The sequence below is a fragment of the Helicoverpa armigera genome, chromosome 30 (assembly GCF_030705265.1).
Source record: "Helicoverpa armigera isolate CAAS_96S chromosome 30, ASM3070526v1, whole genome shotgun sequence".
Classification (NCBI taxonomy): domain Eukaryota; kingdom Metazoa; phylum Arthropoda; class Insecta; order Lepidoptera; family Noctuidae; genus Helicoverpa; species Helicoverpa armigera.
In genome coordinates, this window is record NC_087149.1 from 3466605 (window position 1) to 3491071 (window position 24467).

General features: G+C 37.5%; 2 protein-coding genes across 2 annotated transcripts in view; both read right to left on the reverse strand.

Annotated features, from left to right (window-relative positions):
- Positions 1-2933: 2933 nt before the first annotated feature.
- Positions 2934-7774, reverse strand: LOC110382038 (uncharacterized). Its single transcript, XM_064042830.1, has 5 exons — positions 6987-7774; positions 6584-6683; positions 6011-6103; positions 4926-5081; positions 2934-3388 (listed from the first exon to the last, which is right to left on the reverse strand). The coding sequence occupies exons 1-5, from the start codon at positions 7772-7774 to the stop codon at positions 3335-3337; spliced, it is 1191 nt and encodes a 396-aa protein (XP_063898900.1). The 3' UTR covers positions 2934-3334.
- A 1291-nt stretch (positions 7775-9065) lies between these two features.
- LOC110382034 (ATP-citrate synthase) overlaps positions 9066-24467 on the reverse strand; it is a 42649-nt gene continuing 27247 nt past the window's right edge. Inside the window, exons 13-24 of the mRNA XM_064042827.1 lie at positions 23991-24088; positions 23303-23401; positions 22533-22648; positions 21227-21367; positions 20502-20641; positions 19146-19294; positions 18565-18654; positions 17887-18029; positions 16350-16512; positions 15939-16072; positions 13259-13465; positions 9066-12378 (exon numbers count right to left, since the gene is read on the reverse strand). Coding sequence (XP_063898897.1) covers positions 12216-12378; positions 13259-13465; positions 15939-16072; positions 16350-16512; positions 17887-18029; positions 18565-18654; positions 19146-19294; positions 20502-20641; positions 21227-21367; positions 22533-22648; positions 23303-23401; positions 23991-24088 — 1643 coding nt within the window. The 3' untranslated portion in view covers positions 9066-12215. The remainder of the gene's footprint in view (positions 12379-13258; positions 13466-15938; positions 16073-16349; positions 16513-17886; positions 18030-18564; positions 18655-19145; positions 19295-20501; positions 20642-21226; positions 21368-22532; positions 22649-23302; positions 23402-23990; positions 24089-24467) is intronic.

The window sequence follows — 24467 nt, forward strand, 5'->3', positions numbered from 1 at the left end:
TCGGCTTCCAGTCTAACCGGATGTAGCTCAGTACTAGTGCTTAACAAGGACCGACTGCCCATCTGACCTCCTCAACACAGTTACCCGGGCAACCCAATACCCCTTGATGGATAAAATGGATAAAATTTGACAGATTTGGGTAAGTTGACATGCTATCGTTTGTACTATTTTTCTTCGGGTTCCAAGCTAAGTTTTTGTTATCAGACTCATAGGCTACAATAGTATTTATTAAGAAGATTTTTTTTATATTATAAATAATATTTAGTTAGTTTTTTTCGTCAAAAATTGTTAGTATTTTCTATAGTTTAGTTTGAGAACTCATTATTTTTAGTTTTTATTGTTATTTGTAAGTATGTCACAATGGTTTTGTGTGTTTGCTGTTTTGGAGTATTTACTTGTTTTTTCAAAAATAATTTTGTTTTCCTATATTATTCAAAAAATCTGGATTCTAACTGAACTAAAAATATAACAATTTAATTTTGCATGGCCTATAAATTAATAAAAAATAAGTAAATATACCAAAATAGTGAAAAGGGCGAAAATTTTACGTTTCAAGTAAAAAAGTTGTTCTTTATCAAAATGTTATAATCATTCATATTGGTTCTTGTAAAAATTAGTAACCTGCAACTTTTATAAGTAACATTACACCGCCTTTACACTTGTAAGTATTACTCTCATAAGTAACTTACGTAATGAGGAATTTTTTTTGTCATTCTTTTCCTAACTGATGCCTAGATGGGGTTGATCTTGGTACGTGACTGGAAGTAACGTAGCGTCATATCTTATCAAAGTCATATAATTTTGTGGTCGTATAGCGAAACTTACTTGTCATCAACAAAATATATATATATATTAAATATGGAATAAAAAGAGGACAGAAGTCTGACAGATTATTATCCTAATGACCCGAGGGATTACGAAAACAATTTGTCCAGAAAACGGACTTTTTTGAACCGAGCCACGTGGAAAAACATTGCGCCGATGCTCAGCGCAATGTTTTTTTTTGCATTGGCAAAGGCCCAGTCACGTATTAGGTACAATGCCATCTATCATTGTTTTGGGAACTATTTTATTAAAATTCTCAAAAAACCCTCCCACTTACTTACGATAAAGTTACAAATATAAAACGCCTTCGGAAGTCCCTTACATTAATTTCTTAGAACTTCTTACACTTACGGAAGTAACTTCCGAACTTTTACGGAAGCAACTTACAAGAGTAAAGTTGGGCTTGTAACATTTTTTATTGTTATTTCTTGACATTGGTTAGCTAATCGGTATTTAAACGTAGTTAGATCTGTTGATATTTTAATAAATTCCTCATTCAAAAGGTTTTTTTTGTATTTTTTGCAGTATAAATGAGATTGTTATGCCACTGCCCAATTTGACCTTCCATTCAGGCCCAGCGCCTAGTTCTGCGAGGTAAGTAAAAATATAACTTAACGATATGAAAATAAAGTTGAAATTTCAGTGTTCAGGTCGTCAGTATAAAAACCAAAAGCTGACATCGTCCTTTCTACATTGAAATTTTAACTTTATTACCATAGCATTAGGTTATATTTTTCCTCATCACCTCAAATGCGTTGCCGAAGATGAGCGAAGGCATACGTTGATAGGCGCAGGCAAAAATGAATAAAAATATAGTTTACACTATTTCTTTCTGAGCACTTTAAATTATTTATTTCTAACGACAATCTCTTTGATATGAATTAAATTGTTTTATAGAAATACCATAGATTTTTAAGAGGCGTTGTTCTAATTACAACTAATGTACACTTATGTATTTGCATGTTGGTCGGTGTTACAATATGGCGGTTTGACATATTTTCTTTATAAAAGCCGTCAAAACTTTAAAATATATTCGATATAAAAAAATATCTGGCGATTAAAAAATCGGCCCTAAATATAAAAAAAAAATTAAAACATTTTTTCATCAATAAATTATTACTCAATTTTTTTTTTTTTTTTTAATGTAAGAACATCGCCTCTTATAATATAGTAACTATATTTTTTGCATAGCTATCAAAAATCATACTTATATTGACAAATGTACGCCCCGAATGCAATCTAGATAATTTATGTATATCGTCATTAAAATGTATTTGTTTTGTTGTTGCGTTTCGCCATCTCGACAAAACTTAACTGTTAGGAAATTATTAAAAATAAAAAGTTAATCAATATTGTCTTTTTTTATTTCTTTATTCCTGATTTTCATTGATAGATAGATAAAACATTTATTCAGACAAACAAAAAGACACCACAAAGATACACAATAAGAAAAACAAATAAGAAGTGGGTAGAAAGAGAAACATAAAATATGAAATACAATCAGAGATTAACGGCGCGCTGCAGTGTCTTACGTTTGCACCGAATGGGAGTCCAACTCAGCATGTGTCAGGTAGAATACCTGACGCTGGTATTCTGCTGGATCCCTAAAAATGACGCACGGACGTCGAGTAGACTATTGGTGTGTGTGCTATGTGTATTTGAAGTAAGTGTTTTATGTTCTGCGTGTGTGTTGTGCTTGAATGTGAACTATGATTAATATTGAAGTGTAGAAATGTGTTACTAGGTAAACTACTAGTATTAGTTCTCTCAGACTACGAGTGAACCGGAATACGGCGACGAAACACCATCACGGCAGGTACCTGCTGTCGCTATATTATGGACATGTTTTAGATCATCATAGCCGAATTTCAGATTATTTTTATCGTCCCACTGCTGGGCTGCGGCCTCCTCTCACACAGAGAAGGATTGAGCGTTAATCACCACGCTTGCTCAATGCGGTTTGGTGATTTCAGACTTTTTAGTCCAGGTTTCCTCGAGATGTTTTCCTTTACCTTTTATCAGCCAGCCGTTGGTGTCCAAGATATACTTAGTAGTAAAGATATACGTAGTAAAAGTTGCATTGGAACTTGCCTGACCTGGAATCGGACCCACGCCCTCATACTCGACAGGTTCGTTCTTCACTAGGCTACCACGACCTACGATTATTTTCTTGGTCAAAGAAAATACTCTGGAAATAAAGTGACTGCGTACTGCTTTCATAATAGTTTTTTTATCATTATTAATGAGGCCATTTGTAAATTTTGATTTGTAAGGATTGACTTTGAGTGACCCACTCAAAAATTTACTAGAAATGAAACAAATGTGGTAGTAAAATATTGACATCTTATTTCACGTTTTTAATTGGTGCTCCAGATCATTTTATTTGAAGTGAATTAAAAGAAAGAAAAACACTTAAATATCAGATCAAAATACAATAAAAAAAAAGGTAAGTCACCATTATTTATAGATTATTTTTTTTTGTTCAGAAATATTTTTGAGTATATTCTTTTTAAATATCCATTGATCTGAGCAATGCGCATGTCTGGTAGCTCGCTTTGAGTAGCTGAAAACAAAAAAAAATATATAAATTTATTGACCGTATAATATGATAGATCTAAATCCCTTAAATTTTTCCCACCTGCTCGATAAATTTCTTCCCAACGGGTCCAAAGAGAAAAACCAATTCTTTTAAAATAACAACATTCTACTACGTAATTTAATTTATTAATTTCGGACCCATGTGGAAAAAATAATGAAAACTTTGCTAACAGAAAAGAATAAGTGGTGAAGCGTCAATGCCTTTTTTTTCAATGCAAATATTTATTCAATAATAAATTAAATACATAAGTTATTTTTCCCGAAACTTAAAACTTTATTTCGATCATTTTCATATTTATAATAACCCAATTGAGTCTCTGGTGGTCCGAACGACAATACTAGCTACCGCAGCGCCCATTGGTTCGTATCGAGTGTTCTAGAAGATACTCGCAACAAGCTAGCAGTATTGCGTCTGGCCACCGCCAAGGACGGACGTAGTACTTCTCCCGCCGCCATTCGCATTGTGTCGAATACACACCGCTCTTCGTCATTATTTCCCTATATGTGATTTCCTGAAGATTCTCGTGTAATAATTGAACCTTCTGCTAGAAGACATTGCGGACTTATAGTGCAGTGCTGATTTCACGAGTTTTAACCAGTCCACCGGTGGATGAACCTAGATTTAGCTCGCCGGCCGGCAGCCCTTACCGCGACCACGCGCCCTGGAACGAGGCATCTTCACATCTCGCTGGTTCTAAGTGAGGTCCCTGGATTCACAAGGTACGTGGGCTTTATTGCTGCAAATAGTTGTAGTGGGTATTGGTGTCTAACGGAATATCATCGGCAGGGATTTAATTGAATTACGATTTGAGTTTCACCGCCATATTGTTTTTTCCCGCATTCGATTTTCAAGATTTGAAATCACCGCTCCCGCATCCCGCACTTCTCTTTTCTTTCTTCATTCCACCTTTTAAATTTGTCCCAATTAAATCCATTATTTTTTTATTATTTTTCCCCGATGAGGCTATTTACACGCCTCATCAATAAGCTTGGAGTACCTAAACGGGAACGCGTCGTGTCGGATTATCTTTACCTCCCATCGGGCCATGAGAGTGAAGGAATAGTGAGTGCACCTTTGTCTGCGCAAATGCTTGTGCATTTATTTCCTGCTACAGCCCGATTCTCCTAATTTTACTGAGAGCCACATTCGACTGAGATTCAATCACGACTCAATTAGGTACGATTGAAGCGTATGTGGCATTCCGCTATTTGTTCTTTAAAATAAACGTTTTTATCCGTTTCTGTGATTCAATAATGAATCATATTGTCTAGAAATTATACGATTGCAATATGATTGTAGAGCAAACTACCGTATAGATAGACTACAATGGCAGACCAATCGCAAACCAATCAAATGTCATTGGAATACGATTGGTCGTATATTAGTAGCAGAAAGTCCAATATGGTTAAAACTGCTATTGCGATTCAATTTTGACATTATTAACTTAGGAGAATCGGGCCCCTGGACGCCATTGCTACTACGGCAATTTGGTGTTACTTACCGAGCTCATTGTCAGCAAAGACAGATCATTCCCCAACGCTGTAGTAATCTTAAATTCTTTGTTCATATAACCGATTATAATGAAATAATTCTTCTTATCTTTTAGTCGCATGCTCGTCCAGTCGAATTCCATTAGAGTATTGCATAGCTCACATCCCTTGACAGAAATCGAGTACTTTTTACTTATTACTTATTAATCACATTTATAAATACAATTAAAAACTATTCTAGTAAAAAAACTTAAAAATTAAAAGCATAAAAAAAATCTTCCCCATCGCTGTCGACTGGGAGCATAGGTACCCAAGAGGCTGGCAGCATTACCTCGTTGGATGGCCATGCTGATCCTTTGTCCGAGGTTGCCAGCCTTTTGGTCATTAAGTAGGTCTAAGGCTGGAAACAATGCTCGACCGACGGTCAGCGCTGACTGTGACGTAGCTATATCTGTGCAAGTCTATGAACGCGCACACAGCTCCGCTGACGGTACGCGCGTGATTTTGTATGTGATTCGGGCTGGACTTACGGTCAGCACTGACTGTCGGCCAAGCACTGTTTCCAGCCTAACACGTAGAGGAGATCGTGACTAATAAGGTTAAACAGCGCTTGATGAGGTCGGTCCGTAGGTGACCATTTTGTCATGAGTTTCTCCATGTTTCGCAAAGCAAATTTGTAACTGGAAGTCGTTACGGGTAGCCTGCAGGAAGGCTGACCACCAGTCTTATGAAGGGGTACCGAGTTGCCCGGGTAACTGGGTCTAGCAGGTCAGAAAGGTAGCTGTAGGTATCTAGTTATACTGCGAGCCGACCTCGATATCTTGGGAAAAGTCTCTGCAGATTACTTACCCAATAATAATCTATTAGGTACGTATTGTACTTGTTAAAATGTTACAGCCTTTTTATCGTCCCACTGCTGGGCTGTGGCCTCCTCTCACACGGGGAAGGATTGAGCATTCATCACCAAGCTTGCTCAATGCGGGTTGGTGATTTCAGACTTTATAGTCCAGGTTTCTTCAAGATGTTTTCCTTCACCTTTTTATCACTTAGTTAATCTAAAATACAATATTTTAAACTAAAAATAACGGAATCTAACCTGAAAGATGACTTGTTCACCGAACCAGTTGTAAGCAGAGATTTGAAATAACGCGGGCGACGCGTGAGTCATTACGAAGTGCCATTGCATGTCCTGAACAGGTTACTTCAAAGTTAGTCACTTATTTCGATAAGTAGGTTTAAGCACAGTTTAAATATACATATGTAGAGCAGTTCGGAAACTACGAACAAACGTTCGAAACGGCTCACTCACACAAACATGCACACCGACGGGCGCACTGTGGCCGCTGGCTGATGGCCACTTACGGTGACGGGGCCCGCCTTCAAACATCTGGCGGGCCAATACCTGTCGGGGGTGCGGAAGAATGCTTAGGCGATACCCGTGCCCTCGACACAAGGTAATTGGTGGCAACACTGGGTGGGTTTTTAGCCGGTAAGAGTCCGGCACACCCCCTCCACCGACCCCAGGTGGAGGGTAGTCCATGAGGATTTTCCCCCTGTTAAAAAAAAAAGGCTCCTAAGGGCGGCTCGCAGTGCGCTCAGTAACGCGTCATCTCCGCTAGTTGTTCTCGGTACAAATGCTAGTTAAATATACAATTAGGTATGTACTTGCCTCTGCCATCGTGAACAGCAACACACAAATAGTGGCGAAGGCGCTGAACAGCGGGATAACAGCTTGCCACTTGTACATGCTATTCAGAATATTGAAAAACCTGAAAACAATAACCGAATTCTAAATAAAGGGAAAAATCGAGTTTCACACGTCGCAAAGATCTTTAAATCAAACAGATACCTAGACAATTTTGTTGCTGTTGTTTTTTGCGCCACTTCTTAAAAAAAAAGATTCTTTTTGGACTTTTTTCTAAAAATGCAGATTTTCTGTTAAATCAAAATTGACTTAAGTTAAATGATTTTGATTTAGATATGGTTTGAAATAACATAGGCAATGTTTAATTCTTTTATAAATTCCGAGCTCACTAAGGCTTGTGTCTGGTATAACTAAGTAAACAACTTACTCGACCAATTTAACATGATTTCCATAAAAAGCCTTGAGCGTGTCGTTGAGCCGATTCTTGTATTCCATTCCAATTTCATTAGAGTCACGTTGAACCTTCAACATCTCCACTAAACTTTCGCTGGCCGTACAGAAAGTAAATATGAAGATTACGAACCAGAAATCTACTACAAAACACGGGATTAGCACTATAAAATAAATTATCGTCTGGTAAATCAAACCGAACTCATAGTAAGGACTTATCATGGGGAATAACGATGAATGAGTTATCAGATTAACCCTCGTGCCCAGTATAAAATAATGCCAGCCGACATTTATCATGTATCCTGCCAGGGGTACTATTACAACACCAACGAATATATACACCATGGATTTAAACTGTTTCAACAATTTCGCCGACTTATCCAAGGAGTCAGACTTCACGATATCAAACAGCGCTGTCTTCGCAATCAGGTAGGACTTTTTGAAATTCTCTCGACTGTTGATTAAAAGAAAGATTTTTAACTGTATCAACAACGTATATAGCATTCCAAAGTAAGCTTGGTTAATGGACGCGAAATCCGTCGCATCTTTGACGAAGTCAAAGCAACATAAACTAGCGTAAATAGTTAGGAGGACAAACATGATTTGTCTGCCCATTGTGGTCTTCCAACTCCAGCTTGTGTCTATGACATTAATGCCGAGTACGTCTTGGCTGATTATCGGTAATGTCAGAGCTTCGTCAACTTCATTTCTCACTCCTATGGTGTTTAAATGGCGTTCTATAATGTCGTAGGAAAATATTTTCATTTTCACGAGTACGTATGAGGCAACAACAAAAATGTAAGGTTACTGCCGTGCACGTCGTCCCAGGTTCTACTTGCGGGCTGAAATCGCTTTGTGGGTTTTAGATTATGTTACAAAGCAGACCGGAGTCTAAAAGTTGGCGGTACACCCCAGTGCTTGTGAAGGCACGTAAAGTTAGCGTCTCCTAATGCTACTCAAAAGCAGTTGTTGTTACAATTAATAGGCTATCAGGCCTGAAACATACAGCTGAAGCTTATTAGGCAATTAAACTTGCAGCGCACGTGATAGGATAAGAATTTAAGGCGTAGTTAATAATTTTATTGTAATACTTAAGTTGTAACCATCGGGTGACTGTTCATTTGGTTAATGGTTAGTACTATGGTCGCCTGAAGTCATAGAATGTGTTAAAATAAAAATTAGTTATAGGTACCATCTACTTTGCCATCATGAGCAGCGTGTTCAAACTATGGTAGATGGTAACTGGTGAAGGATGGTCGTTTTGATAGCTGTCTTTTGTACTTTTTGACTTTCAAACAGTGTACTTTACTTTTACACGCAAGTAGATACTTCTTTTAGCTTAAACCAAGAGTGGATCGCTCCAGACTTTTTGTCGTCCACGTGTCAACTTACATTCACAGTTGTAGCATTCCCAACCCAATTAGAGATTCGACAACTGATATATAAAAATTAACCTTATGCCATTGCAATAGGTTGCAATATTCAATTTCTATAATTTACACTTAGTCATGATAGCAATAATTTCTAATAGTATTTAATTGTTTCCGTTACACAAATAAGGCGGTAAAAGTTTTTTGCGTAATTGCATAATTCAACCAGCTGTCATCTTTTGCATAATGGCTAACACAAGTGGTTGTAAATAAAGAATAAGTCGTTCAGGAAAATTAAAATAAATCTATATTTAATAAAAGTTCATGGTGAAGCTTCAACGGCTTTTTTCAATTCAAATATTTGTTAAGTAATGTATAAAATAAATAAGTTATTTTTCTGCAACTTAAAACATTATTTCGCTTATTTTCATGTTAATAGTAACACATTTTATTGTCTATTGATGATTATACTCACGTATATTGTGAATGTTCCCTCTTTATTATATTTTGTCTTTGACGAGTTTCATCATCATCCTCCGAGCCTTTTCCCAAACTATGTTGGGGTCGGCTTCCAGTCTAACCGGATTCAGCTGAGTACCAGTGCTTTACAAGAAGCGACTGCCTATCTGACCTCCTCTTTGACGAGTTTGAAAAGGATTATTATTGTTAAAATAAAACCCACGAAGTACAGTAAATAAAAAAATATAATGACAAATTAGTTGACAAACAAATATTTACATATACCAACCATTTCACAATTACACCAATAAATTATATTATTTTAAACCACGCTCGCGGATACAAGGCGTCCATTTTTCGTCAATTATGATCATAATCATGTACTATTTTTGTTTTATAACCAAGATTCGATAGAAATATAGGCTACACGCTACGAAGTTAGCTGCGAAACGCCATCAAGTTTGGTGTAATGTATTTTTACTATATTTCAAATGAATAAATGCTATTGTTTAAAAACAGTTTAATTTGTCTATTACAGATTATGTCAAAAGTCGGATTGGAAAATCAGTTGAAATAAAATTACGATAAAAAAAGTAATTTTCTTTAGCATTGTAAAGTAAATTACTAAATAATTAACTCCCATAGTAAAATGAACGTTTTATTTTATTTAATTCTCCTAACATAAGCTATAGAATTTGATATTTTTTAAAACTATTTCTTTACACATAGACACGTGAAAGTCTAGACATTTTTGTGACAAACCTAATACAACAGTGCAGTATTTTACTAGACAAGATATTACGAGAACAAATAAACAAAAGAAAGTTTAGTTCTCGTCAAACATTATGGCGGCTCGTAACCATTTTTATCCTGACTTTAAAAAGTACGTTAGTATCTTCCGTAAGTTGCAGAAAGTTCCAAGACATTATAATCATCGGCACGAATCTTGAGCACTGACCTTCACCTACGCAGAAGTAATTTATTGGGTGCCTTTTGTGGTATGAAGTGAGCCGCGGGGGCGGGCTGAAGCGGTGATTAGCCCGCAGTGCATCGCGTCATAGCCGTCACTCGGGATTGGTTCTTTGCTAATAAATCACTTCTGTGCAGGTGAAGGTCAGCGCTCAAGATTCATGCCGATGATTCTACTGTAAGCGACTTACGAAGGGGTTTGTAAATTTATCGTAAGTTACTTACGTGAGCGAAACTTACAAGTATAATGCATAGCTTACAGCGAGTGACATCAGCTCTGAAGTTGGTTGCGATACGCCATTGAATTCGGCGTGAACCATTTTAACCAAGAGTTGAGATTTTTTTGTTTTTTTTTTCGTATCATCTTGCCTATACTAATATTCTAAGTATATAAGAATTACCACATTTAAACAATTATTATATTTTTATAATGGTCCAGTGCATAGTCTAGGAGATAGGTAAATCTGTGTGGTATTTATTTATTAGAATAAGAAATTTATTTCAGAAAAAAAAAAATATTTTTTTGGCTTGTTTTAATTTTAATTTTGCCTTTTTTTGGCGAAAATAAATTCATTTATGATCATAGCAATTGGTTAAGCAGTTTTTAAGTTGGAAATGTACAAATCTTTGATAAATAAATACCACACAATATCTATCTATAAGTGCAAAAATATATTTTTGTTCGATTTAAACTTTTTCAACATTTTTCTTAAAAATTCAACACTTACATGTACTTACAACCGCGTTACCTATTTATTTATAAATACATACATATATTATATAAGATTTTTTCGTTGCTATATAAAATATATTTTTAAGCATTTTTTTGACATGAAAAGCAAGCTTATTCTTATATGATATTTCTTTTAAAGGCATCCACAGGATGGGGGCTAAATATATCGTTTTTCGCCTCACCCTGTATCATCAAAATTGGCGATTTTTTTTGAAAAATACAAAGCTTTTTAGGCCTAATTTTTTGTGTATATTTTATATAACATATATTTCGCTAAAAATATATATTCGTTGCAGTCTAGACAGCATATATTTTGATTCAGGCGCACAAAGTCACAAAAATTGAGTAGGGTAGTACAATTTTTTAACTTTAAAATTAGAAATTATTCACATCCCCATTTATATCAATATTTTCAAAGCACTCGCAACTACAGACCAGTTTCAAAATTTAACCGGATGCGGGAAATAGTTTTTTTTTTAGTAAAAAATCTTTGAAGTAGTTTTAAAGTGCTTTATTCGTCAAATAAACTTTAAATTACTCTAAAACAATTCTATTATCAGTTCAACAACAGATCTATAGTAGGTACTTAAATATAGATTCGAGCACTCGAGAAAATATAAAAAAAATCACGTGAAAAAAACGCGATTTCCATCCCAAAGTCCATTTATTTAATCATACATATATTTACTCAATTTAAATACTAAAAATAAACAATTACAATTAATTAGTAAAAATTCAATCAACCATTTTTATTTTTCTATTAGGACTTTTTTTCAATTCTCAAGCGCTCTTAGAAACCCTGAATATAAAAATAAATAAATGATATGCGCGGGCGCAGACGAAATCGAGTCACCATAGACACTTTATTCTATGACCATAAATTAACCACAGATAAAAAAGCACGATAATTTCGAGACAATAAAGTGACTAAGTTCTTAATGTCCAAAAGATGTATTTTTACGCAAGTTTTTTTTTTTTACCTATGGTTAATTTTGAAAATGGTCGAAAAAAACTCCATTTTGGCCACGCCCACGAATGGAATGAAGGCGTCGGATCTTTTATTAACATTTTTACTTACAATCCCACTACATTATTTATTTATAATATTTATAATTTTAATGTTTTTTCAACCCTGAACTGGACTGGTATACTGTATTTTGAAAAATTTCGGACTTTTTTTTTGTATGTAGCCGAATATAATTGTGACATTTCAACCTTTTGCGGATTGCAATAACCGAACCATCTATTGTTTTTCGATTGGAGATTGAAGATTCATATAAACGATTCATACAATTTCTAATCGAAAATATAGGCTTATAGGAAAGGCTATTTTTATCGCAAAAGAATATGGAAGTTTGAGGCAAAATTCTCAGTGTCCAGTCCGGTGAACACTGAAATTAGAGTCCAGTCTAATGAACACTAAAATTCTGTGTCCAGTCCGATGAACGCTGAAATTCTCAGTGTCCAATCTAAAAAACGCTGAAATTCTCAATGTCCAATCTAAAAAACGCTGAAATTCTCAGTGCCCAGTCCAATGAACGCTGAAATTATCAGTGTCCACTCTAAAGAACGCTGAAATTCTCAATGTCCAGTATAGTGAACGCTGAAATTCTCAATGTCCAGTATAATGAACGCTGAAATTCTCACTGTCCAGTCCAGGGAACGCTCAAATGGTTTAGTTAAGCGGTGACATGTAGGTGATATCGTCCCAAGGGTGGCGGTACAGGGGCTGTTTCATGCGCTTCTGGTCGAGGTAGTGGCCTACAAGGCCGATGGTACGGCCGAGCACGAATAGCGCGTTTATAGAGCCCATAGCTATGTAGTTGTTGCCTTCTTCCCTGTGGACAAAAAAGGGGAGTTAGTATAGGATTTTTTTGTTAAGGAATTTGTGTGAAGGAGGGTGTTTTCAGTGAGTGTTTTATACTTATTTGGCGTTATAAGTAATCTTGTACACAAAATAATGAAATAGAATGGCGGGCTGCCACTATGCACATAAACCTAGCGCAATCACATGCTACTTTTAAAGGGTATAGGGCATTTTAATAACCTCCTATTTTTGTAGTCGGTTAAAAATAACTCCGTAATTTTATTTCACCGACCAGTGAAAAAGGCTCGGTACATGATGAACCAGCGTTTCTCGAACCTTCTATTTCTCTTTAAGTCGGTTAAAACTAGTGCACTTAGTGCTTACTGTGTGAAGACCAGACAGTGTCCTCAAACTACCTATTTTTGAAGTCGGTTAAAAATATACTGTCGCTTGGACCTATTGAATCATGGTTAAACTAGTGTACTTACTCCGTGAAGACCTGACAGTGTCCTCGAACTTTCTATTTCCGGAGTTGGCTAAAAATTATTTCTAATACTTACTGCTTGAACAACTGTACCCTGTCCTAACTCTATAGACACAGCGCTCCTCGAACCTCCTATTTCCAAAGTCGGTTAAAAACAACTGCGTAACTTACTACGTGAACAGCTAAGGCTTGTCCTGTCGCTTTCGGCTCTCACTCACTTTATTGAACCAGGGTTTTTCAAACCTTCTATTTCCGAAGTCGGTTAAAAGCGGTCGGAAACTGGGTTGAGGAGGTCAGATAGACAGTCGCTGCTTGTAAAGCACTGGTAGTCAGCTGCATCTGGTTAGACTGGTTAGCCTACCCCAACATTGTGGGGCTCCGAAGATGATGATGTATTTCGTACGTGGTTTAACTAGTATGTACTTACTGCGTAAAGAGCTGACAGTGGCGGAACATGTCGACCATAGCGGCGGCGACGATGCCGTCCACGTTGAGGATGAGGTTGGGCTTCTTGCGCGTGGTGATGGCCTCCACGTCCAGCGCGTACCGCGTTACGGGCCACGCCGGCCAGCGAGCTGTGACGTACGCCTTTAGTTCGCGTACTCGGGAGTCCGGGTTGTTGATTGATTTTACTCTGGAAATTGAGAGTTAAAAGTTAACAAAATCGAATAATAAATGGCTGAGTAATCGCGTAACAAACATACAAAAAAAAAATACGGCCGAATTGAGAACCTCCGCTTTTTAGAAAGTCGGTTAAAAATAGATGCTCTAGCATAATACATAGATAATAAGAAAAAAACAATATGTAGATACACAATATGTAGATATTAAGAAAAAAATAAATGTTTCGAGGGTCGTTGCTAACAGAGCGGATGACGGACTAATCTAGCTTGGTAGAACCGGCAACGCGTCGAATTTAATTTAGCCTAAGGACCGATTAATTAATCATCAGTTAACATCTGTCTAAAGTAAAGACTAGATTATGGCGGTTGATATAATTTTATACACAAAAGTTGTCGAAACGTCAAACATATTCTTTAGGTAAAAGTTATCTACTGGTTGAATAAATTTCCATTACTTGCGTCGGTTATTTTAGGAAAAAGGACATAAACTTGTTAATATTTTATTCAAGCATATTTTTCGGTCTTTTTCAGAATTAAAAAAAAACTATTAAGAGCGTGTACGTCAACCGCGCGCCATTTGGCCTAAAATGGTACTTTTCAAACCACTGTTTCTCAGTAACTACTTATCCTATAACTATGTTATTTTTTAATAACGCAAGGTAATTTCACTGTCTATATAGTTAATTGAACATAAATTTCAATTTGTGTAGTGTTAATACTTAAAACCCCTATAACGTAACAGATGTTTTATAAAATTCCCGTTCAGCGTCTATTTCGAAGCTTAAATTCATGTGAAAACAGTGGCAAATCTAATCATATTTATTTTTTTACTCATAGACGAAATCCCCATGCCTATAGTTAGTTGAAAACATTTTTTGATTTAGGTCTCTATCTTTCAGAAAAAAATATTTTAACAATGTGAAAAATTGTGAATTTCAAATGCTTTTTTTACCTATCTATCTTACTTAATTTAATATAACAATTATTTACTATAGTAATATAACTCTTTCTTTAAAACATAAACTTTATATTATAATTTAATCTCTCGTTTTTATTTTTTTATAAATTATTTAAAAACTACTATAAAACGCTGCACGCGAGTCAACTCAAACCAGACCGCCGCAAGGCTTCACAGAGAGAGGACGTGTCGCTCCGTCACATCGCGTAGGGTGAATAACCTCTGCCGTGGATACCGAGAATAGAGTACATTTCAAGCGCGACCAACAAATCTTGATACATTACTATTTTATTTAAAGCTCAATTTTGAAGCATATTTTTTATCGATTGAGTTGAAATTTTGTTTGAATGTTCAGTTTTAATGACAATGTATGATTCTATATCCAATATGGCGGTATACCCAAGATGGAGAAAAAATGTTTTAATGCATTCCTACGATATGGGTATCAAATGAAAGGGCTTGCTATGAATAACTCGAAAAAAAATGTGTCGCGAGTCTAAATCCAATATGGCGGACTCCTTAGGCTAGAAATCACTTATTGCAGATGTCTGTTACCAATCGAGCTATATATTTTTTTTTCATTTTGGATGTACCCAAATTTTGACTTTTGATCTCGAATAACTTTTGAAGCATATAGGATAGATAACTTAAAACTTTATTTGCAATGGTAAACCCAAGCTCTTCACCAATATTTGGCTTTCCGGCAATTGTTGTTATTTGACCACAATTTTTCGGTCTGGATGGACTGGACCATTCATATAAACAATCAATTTTTCAAATCGGTCCAGGCGTCTTTGAGAAATCGAGAACAATCACAAAACAATCTAATTGAAACCTCCTCCTTTCTTTTTTTGAAATCGGTTAAAATACAGAAACTCTTAACATTGTCATTAATCATCAGTCGACTATTTAGTACTGTTGAAAATTGTATGTAATATACAGAAAGTCCTCAAAACCAAGGTTTTCATAGGTGCCCGATTTTTTTTCAAAAGAGTGTAAGTATTAACGACTTATTTTCATGCTTTTATATTTTAGACATCCATAGACTTACACTATTTTCCCGCTATTAACTATTTACTAAATAATATATTTTTTGTTCTACCAATTTCACTCGAAAGGATCAAAATGGTTTGTGTGACTATACGTGAAGTATGATAGGCACGCACACAGCCGCGACGCTAGTCTGCGCGGTTTTTTGCGTTGAATTACTTAAAGTTGACATCGCGCGCCGAGCGTACACGCTCTTAATAAGCCTAGCCTATTAAAATGTGTTTCATATGTGGCATTTTCTATCGATTTCCTAAAGGCGCATATAACTATGCAAAAAATATTGGACATCATTTCTAATCCACATTTGGTTTCTATAAAACCCTTTTTGCACAAAAGCTTGCACCACATGATGACAATTTAATTTAAATAATTCACTGTTTAAGTTCAAAAGACTCAACTAGACTCGATAAAAAATTTAGAATATTCGACATATCGACTTTTAAGTAACTTTCTACGTATATTATTTCGATTCTCACCTGTGTCCAATACCCATAATAAGTTCACCCTTAGCTCTCTTCTCGTTGACGAACTCCTGCGGATGCTGGCCGCGGTCGTACGCCGCGCAGAAGTCTAGCGCCGCGCGGTCTAACGCTCCACCGAAACGATCACCCTGTGTGAGATAGTATGGTTAAAAATGTCCAAAAATAAAACTTATCTTATTAACTCCCCTTATGTACTCTCTGCATAATAGGAGTACATAAGAGGGGTATATAAGAGGAGTACATAAGAATAGTATATGTATAAGAGAAGTATGTAAGAGTACAAGGGGTATTAGGTAGCTAGGATAACCGGTTTAGGTAGGTCAGACAGGCCATTTCACATGAAACCCTAAATCAGCAACTTCTAACACATAAAGGAACCGGCTAGCCAAATAAAGATGTACTCACGATGGTCAGCAGCCCGCTGACGACTGAAGAGATGAGGTCCTTGCCCGCACGGGCGGTGACCATGGTGTTATGAGCCCCGGACACCGCGGGACCGTGGTCAGCTGTCACTATGAGGACCAGCTCGAAGAACTTGGACGCCCATTCTGGGAGCTCGCGTTGGAACCTAGGTAAGTACATTTTGATTAAATATTTTTTTTACAAATTAAAAAAACCGGCCAATTGCGAGTCAGACTCGCGCACAAAGAGTTCCCTACCAGAACAAAAATGAGCGAAAAAATCAAGTTTGTGGTATGGGAGCACCCCAAAATATTTATTTTATTCTAGTTTTCAGTATTTGTTGTTATAGCGGCAACAGAAACACATCATCTGAGAAAATTTCAGCTCTCTAACTATCACCGTTTATGAGATACAGCCTGGTGACAGACGGACGGACGGACAAAGGAGCGAAAGCAATAGGATCCCGTTTTACTCTTTAGGTACAGAACCCTAAAAAATGTCGTGGTGGCCTAGTGTGTGAAGAACCAGCCTCTCAAGTACGAGTGCGTGGGTTAGATTCCAGGTCAGGCAAGTACCAGTGCAACTTTTCTAAGTTTGTATGTACTTTCTAAGTATATCTTAGACACCAATGACTGTGTTTTGGATGGCACGTTAAACTGTAGGTCCCGGCTGTCATTGGACATCCTTGGCAGTCGTTAAGGGTAGTCAGAAGCCAGTAAGTCTGACACCAGTCTTACCAAGGGGTATAGGGATGCCCGGGTAACTGGGTTGAGGACGTCAGATAGGCAGTCGCTCCTTGTAAAGCACTGGTACTCAGCTGCATCCGGTAAGACTGGAAGCCGACCCCAACATAGTTGGGAAAAGGCTCGGGAGATGATGATGATTAAACTTTTATATGATAAAGGCTGCTGGCTTCCTGATGATGCCTAGTTTCACTCACCACAGCAGGCTGATGGTGCCGCCGACTCCCAGCTGTCTCTCTAACACCTGGCTGATGGGGACGCCGCAGTAGGACAGTTCGTTGCCTCGCTCGTCGCAGATCGTGCTGATGAAGGCTGCTGGCTTCCTGATGATGCCTAGTTTCACTCACCACAGCAGGCTGATGGTGCCGCCGACTCCCAGCTGTCTCTCTAACACCTGGCTGATGGGGACGCCGCAGTAGGACAGTTCGTTGCCTCGCTCGTCGCAGATCGTGCTGATGAAGGCTGCTGGCTTCCTGATGATGCCTAGTTTCACTCACCACAGCAGGCTAATGGTGCCGCCGACTCCCAGCTGTCTCTCTAACACCTGGCTGATGGGGACGCCGCAGTAGGACAGTTCGTTGCCTCGCTCGTCGCAGATCGTGCTGATGAAGGCTGCTGGCTTCCTGATGATGCCTAGTTTCACTCACCACAGCAGGCTGATGGTGCCGCCGACTCCCAGCTGTCTCTCTAACACCTGGCTGATGGGGACGCCGCAGTAGGACAGTTCGTTGCCTCGCTCGTCGCAGATCGTGCTGATGAAGGCTGCTGGCTTCCTGATGATGCCTAGTTTCACTCACCACAGCAGGCTGATGGTGCCGCCGACTCCCAGCTGTCTCTCTAACACCTGGCTGATGGGGACGCCGCAGTAGGACAGTTCGTTGCCTCGCTCGTCGCAGATCGTGCTGATGAAGGCTGCTGGCTTCCTGATGATGCCTAGTTTCTGGGGAGGAAAGATGGTAGTTAGATAAGTGTTCTTTAGACATATATTGAAAGGGAAAGCAGAATATTTGATTTGCAAACCCAAGATATTTTAGAAAATTGCAGACATAAATAAAAAAAAAAATATCAACATAAATTCTAATTTACAGACATATTATCTCTGCATCACCCTAAAGTAGTCTGTAGAGAATGCCTGTACCATTAAGACCGCCTATGTAATGAATTTTGTATAAAGTTAAATAAATAAATTATTTATTTTTTCTACTGTTCAGTTACAGCCTTTTTATCGTCCCACTGCTGGGCTGCGGCCTCCTCTCACACGGAGAAGGATTGAGCGTTAATCACCACGCTTGCTCAATGCGGGTTGGTGATTTCAGACCAGGTTTCCTCGAGATGTTTTTTTCTAACATTTTTTTTTTGAAAAAAAAGCACATAAAATGCATCGGAAATGGGGTCCAAGCTACCGGTGAATATGACCGGGGTAGTCCTGGTTCCGGAAACAAAAACTTATTGAAGCTAGTAAAAATATAACTTACTCTCGCCCAGTCGTAGTCCATGGGTACTTTGGGTGGGTCCACCTCTTCCTTTACAATGATCTTGCCTTCTTTCACCAGCTTCTGGTAAACCTGGAGATACGAAAATAAATATGTAATAAGTATTGTTATCAAAAAAAATTGTTTGTTTGTACAGGCTATGAAACTACTAGACTGATTAAAAAAAAACTATCCTTATCCTATTTTATTCGATTTACGGAAAGGACAACAGTGAAATCGCGAAAATTAGAGAAAAAATCTAATTAATAGACAAAAAAAATTATGACACGAATAATAAGTAGACAATTTTATTAAGTTATTCTTTCCTAAAAAGTTTAAATAACTATCGACATTTTTGCAGGAATCGAACTGCCACTTACATTTCTTTAAAAAGAAAAAAAAAACTTCTGAATTGAAAAAACAAACCAAAAATAAAAGGTATAACACATTTTGATTCAACGATATCCTTTACAAGTCATTCCATTTCTATCAAGAACTCAAAATCCTCTCCCACCAAAAAAAAACTCATCTTCTGAAAACCAGAAGCACCCTGTCCCATCTTCTGAAAACCAGAAGGCACTGACCTTGTTAACAGACACGCCGAGCGTATCGAAGGAGTCGGGTACTTCAGCGCCGTACGCTCTGAGTGCGGCGTTCTTGGCGACTGCCTTCTCCATGGCCGAGCCGGCGAGAGAACCCGCGTGACCGAACTGTACTTCTGATGTGAACATGTCTAAAGGAAGAGAAGATATTTGAAATTAAGAAACTGGGTACATATATGGTTTATCAAAAAATATCCTTACTAATTCTATAAATGTGTCTGTTTGTCGAGATTTATTTTTATATCAAGCTTATTTTCTGTTTAACTTATATGTAGCTTAAAGTTTTGTTATACTATGAGGTGTAACGTTTGTTTTCCCAAATAAATACATCAACCATTCATTCCCAACTATGTTGGGGTCGGCTTCCAGTCTAACCGGATTCAGCTGAGTACCAGTACTTTACAAGAAGCGACTGCCTATCTGACCTCCTCAACCCTGTTATCCGGGCAACCCGATACCCCTTGGTTAGACTGGTGTCAGACTTACTGGCTTCTGACTACCCGTTACGACTGCCAAGGATGTTCAATGACAGCCTCTCATTTTCGTCTCTGTTAATCGGGTGTGTCGTTCATAATCACATTAAATTCTATCACATGTACTTCATGATATTCTATAGCGAATTGTAAAAAAAATAACCTAATCCATTTAGTGGTTTAAAAACAGGAGTCATTTTTCATTTTTATAATTTACAACATCATGTGTATAGCAGAGATGAAGTTAGGAGTATCGTATGTTTTGATCAGTTGACAGCTGTCAGTTTTCAAGGGAAAATTTCAGTTGTTTGTAATGACTGACTTTTATATGGTGTTCTTATTTTTGCACATTCTTATTCCATTTACTTTGTTTGAAAAAATCTTTTTTTTTTATTTTTACGTATTTTTCTTTTATCTTTGTGTTAATCGACATATATTAACCAGTATATTAACGCATTTAATTTAATGTGATTATGAACGACACACCCGATATGTAGCTTGTAGTTTTGCAAGAATTTGATGTTTAACGTTTATTTTCCCAAATAAGTACATCAACCTTTCATTACCAACTATATTGGGGTCGGTTTACCGTCTACTCTAACCGGATGCAGCTAAGTACTAGTGCTTTACAAGAAGCGACTGCCTATCTGACCTCCTCAACTCAGTTACCCGGGCAACCCAATACCCCTTGGTTAGACTGGTGTCAGACTTACTGGCTTCTGACTACCCGTTACGACTGCCAAGGATGTTCAATGACAGCCTCTCATTTTCGTCTCTGTTATATAAACTCTACGTAAGTATACTCTGCTTATGAACTTATAGCAGCTTTAATTTTTTTTCTTCAACAACATATAATATTACTCACCAGAGCAAGTACCAATACACCAGGCGACTATCGGCTTCTTGATCTTTCCGTCCTTGATAGCTCTGCACACGTGGTACTCTTCAACGCCGCCGACCTCACCTAGTAGTACTAGCATCTTCACGTTGGGGTCGGCTTCGTATCTGAGGGGGGGGAAATAGGGGGTTTTAGAAGGGTATTGGGGAATATATTTTGTATCTTTTAGCAGCAAGTTTCTTTGCGATTGCGTAAAAAATGTATAAGTCACCAAATAAAGAATTATGTACCATCTTTTCTATTTCCTATATTAAAAGTGTTGCTACTAAATCTTACACATTTACCAACATTAATAATACTAAACAAGCATCACTGATCATGTTATTCATGTAATATTTTTATTTAAGTAAATAAAATACACTTTTTTTAACTTCCGTCCATCCCTGATACCCCATTGCTGGATGATTTTCTAGTGCTTTTTTTTAAAATATATTAAATTATAGTGCACAAAAAGTCGTAGAACCTGAGAACTACAGGCTCCTTTTTAATTCGGGTGCGGGAAGTAGTTCCCTCTGTCCGTGGAATCATTAGTAACTTATATTACTTAATTTACTGCGGATTTCAATAACCTATCAATCTATTGATTTGCTTATAGCCTCATACAAATAAAGTCAAATTCCTATCTCCAGTAAGTAAAACAACCGACAGATAGCTTACTGAAATTCACCATTAGTTAATATCTTTACACATACCTCAACAGATGATCAATAAACGTAGTCCCCGGATATCTGTCGCCTCCGATAGCGACGCCCTCACAGACGCCGTCCGCGTCCTTAGATATAATGTTGTTCAGCTCGTTACTCATACCGCCTGAGCGAGATACGTAGGCCACACTGTGGAGGAAAATAATTAAATTAGGTTTAAAAATGTATGTTCTTATGTCGCGCAGCTATTGGTATTTCAGCCACAAAAGAAAGTGCTTGCGGCACTATTAACCGCATAGACAAGCACTGCCACAATCATCTGACCAAGATATTCTGTGGCCAATGATGATGAAAAATGTATGTAATGGCCTACTGGACAGAAAAAAAAATCATGAATAGATCATGAATGAGTAGAGGAGATAAGTCCGCCATTGTACTATTTGTGCAAAAAGTATTATAAATAAAATAAAAATAAATAAAAGTCACACAAAAAAACTACTATGTTGGTAGAGTTTTTGTCACTGGCAAGAAAGACTACGGAATGATTTACGTATTTTTTACGGATTTTGAAGAAAATTGACAGTAATTAACAAAAATAGTCTATACATCAGAATTACATCTAGGCTAGTTTTTACCCGGTTGCGGGTAGTAGTTCCTTCAGAGAGCGAGTGAATACCGCTAGCGGTCGCTACGTACGATGATACGTACGATGGTACGTACGGAATTTTGTTCCCCTTTCGCGCAAAAACTAGTCAACAGATTTTGATAAAACTTGACAATAACATAGCTTACATATCAGAATAACATATAGGCAACTTTTTATCCACTTATATATATTTCTACATACCTGCCGGGTCTGTAGAGCTTGCTGTCAACGATATTGTCGATCATGCCGGCTGTGTTGCCGATCTTGAAGCAGCACGGCTTGATACCACCCACTGTGGCTGGACCGATTATATTCACCTAGATATTTTACCCAGCTGCGGGGAGTAGCTCCCTCTAGTTACTGTACATACCTGCCGGGTCTGTAAAGCTTGCTGTCGACGATATTGTCGATCATGCCGGCTGTGTTGCCTATCTTGAAGCAGCCCGGCTTGATACCGCCCACTGTGGCTGGACCGATTATATTCACCTAGATATTTTACCCAGCTGCGGGAGGTAGCTACCTCTAGTTACTCTACATACCTGCCGGGTCTGTAGAGCTTGCTGTCGACGATATTGTCGATCATGCCGGCTGTGTTGCCGATCTTGAAGCAACCCGGCTTGATACCGCCCACTGTGGCTGGACCGATTATGTTCACCTAGATATTTTACCCAGCTGCGGGGAGTAGCTCCCTCTAGTTAGTCTACATACCTGCCGGGTCTGTAGAGCTTGCTGTCAACGATATTGTCGATCATGCCGGCTGTGTTGCCGATCTTGAAGCAGCCCGGTTTGATACCGCCCACTGTGGCTGGACCGATTATATTCACCTGGATACAAATAAAGTTCAAGTTATTTGTGATAATGATGAAAATGAGTTGTATTTTGGATGGGTTGCACTGTGTAAATATAATGAAAATTTTTTGGACAATTTGTGGACTAGTTACTGTTACAGGCAGGCCGTATCCAGACTTTGAGAAACATACGCCGAGAACGACGACTAGACACTAGAAAACACAGGCATCGGGGCATTCGTTGTGCGCCGTTCGTGATGTCTGGTTCCACCTTTATTACAACCAAACCACTACATGTACAATGTACCAAAAGGTACATTTTATCCAGATGTGGGAATATTTCTGTCGAGATACGGTTGAAACCGTTGGAATCAGCTAATACATATTTAACATTTATACTTATATACAGCCTTACTTATAAACGTGAATTAAATATAAGTAATATTTAAGGGCTGTTTAACAAAATTCTTACTTATAAACGTTGCTGAAGCATGTCTTAACTAACATTTAATCACTACTTAAGACCTTAAGTAGTGATTAGTTAAAATGTTGCTTAGAAGGTGATTAGAGATTTTATAAGTAAGGGGGTTAATTTCCAATATTTTTGGAGTCATCATAGCTTCTTAGCAATTATTCTTGAAACCGTGAAATATAAATATAAATAAATAAATAATATACAAATATACTCACGCCTCTAGTATCAGCCAACTTGATGATCTTTCTGGTCATGTTCTCCGGGATACCCTCAGCGATGATCACTATTGTGTTGATCTGAGGATGCTGCATCGCCTGTAGAAATATAGTTACATATTTTAATTAATATTATAAAGACGAAAGATTTATTTATTTATTTAAACTTTATGCAATTAAAATATTACATAGGCGGACTTAATGTCATAGGCATTCTTTCCAGTCAACCTTAGGGTGATGCAGAGAAAACATGGTAGGTTTCTTGTTTGTACTGGAAAAGCTCCAAAGGAATTGAACCGATTTAAAACATTCATTCACTGTTGGGAAATAGTTTCCTGCCGATGTGGTGTGAAATAACATCCAGAGCGATTGTTCACCACTAAATTATCTCCCTAACATATTAAAGTGCACTAGCATTTTCAAATATTTGCATTTGCATTCCTTCACTCTTCGTCTGGCGGTTTAAATTAAAAGTCGAAGAACAGTCTAAAGAGTCAGAAACAGAACATAGGCTACTTTTTTTACGCCAATTGCACGCAAAACCACTTTATGTAACAGTACCTGTTTCGTCAACATATACCCGTATGTCACAACATAAATTATCTTCTATCTTTTTTATCCAGATGCGAGAAGCAGTTTCCTCAAACGGCAGATGAAAATGTGAAAAGCAGCATTATAAATATATTACCTGCATAGTGCTGTCGTAAGCTGATCTCAAAGACGCGAAGTTGACGAGCACGGTCGCCTCTTGGTGTTTGCGCATAGCTACGTCCATGTCAGAGAACACTGGTAAACAAAATAATATTAGTTATAAACGGTTTAAATAAAGACGAAATGAGAATCTCTTCCGTTTTAGAAGTTGGTTAAAAAGGCGGAATTGGGAAATTCTTGCTTTTTTGAAGTCGGTTAAAAAGCATTGTGCGAACCTTGCTTTTTTTATTCGGTTGTGTCAATTTTAAGAGGCTGTGCAAATTCTAGTAATTTTATAGTATAGATACATGTTTTAAATAAAAAAGATAAAAATAAGTAATTTAAAGATTTTTTTATGAAATCATCTCTTGAAAACCCGGGTGAAACCGCAGGTAACAGCTATATGTAGTTATCTATACATTAGTATCAATAAAGCTGAAGAGTTTGATTGTTTGTTTGCTTGAACGCTCTAATC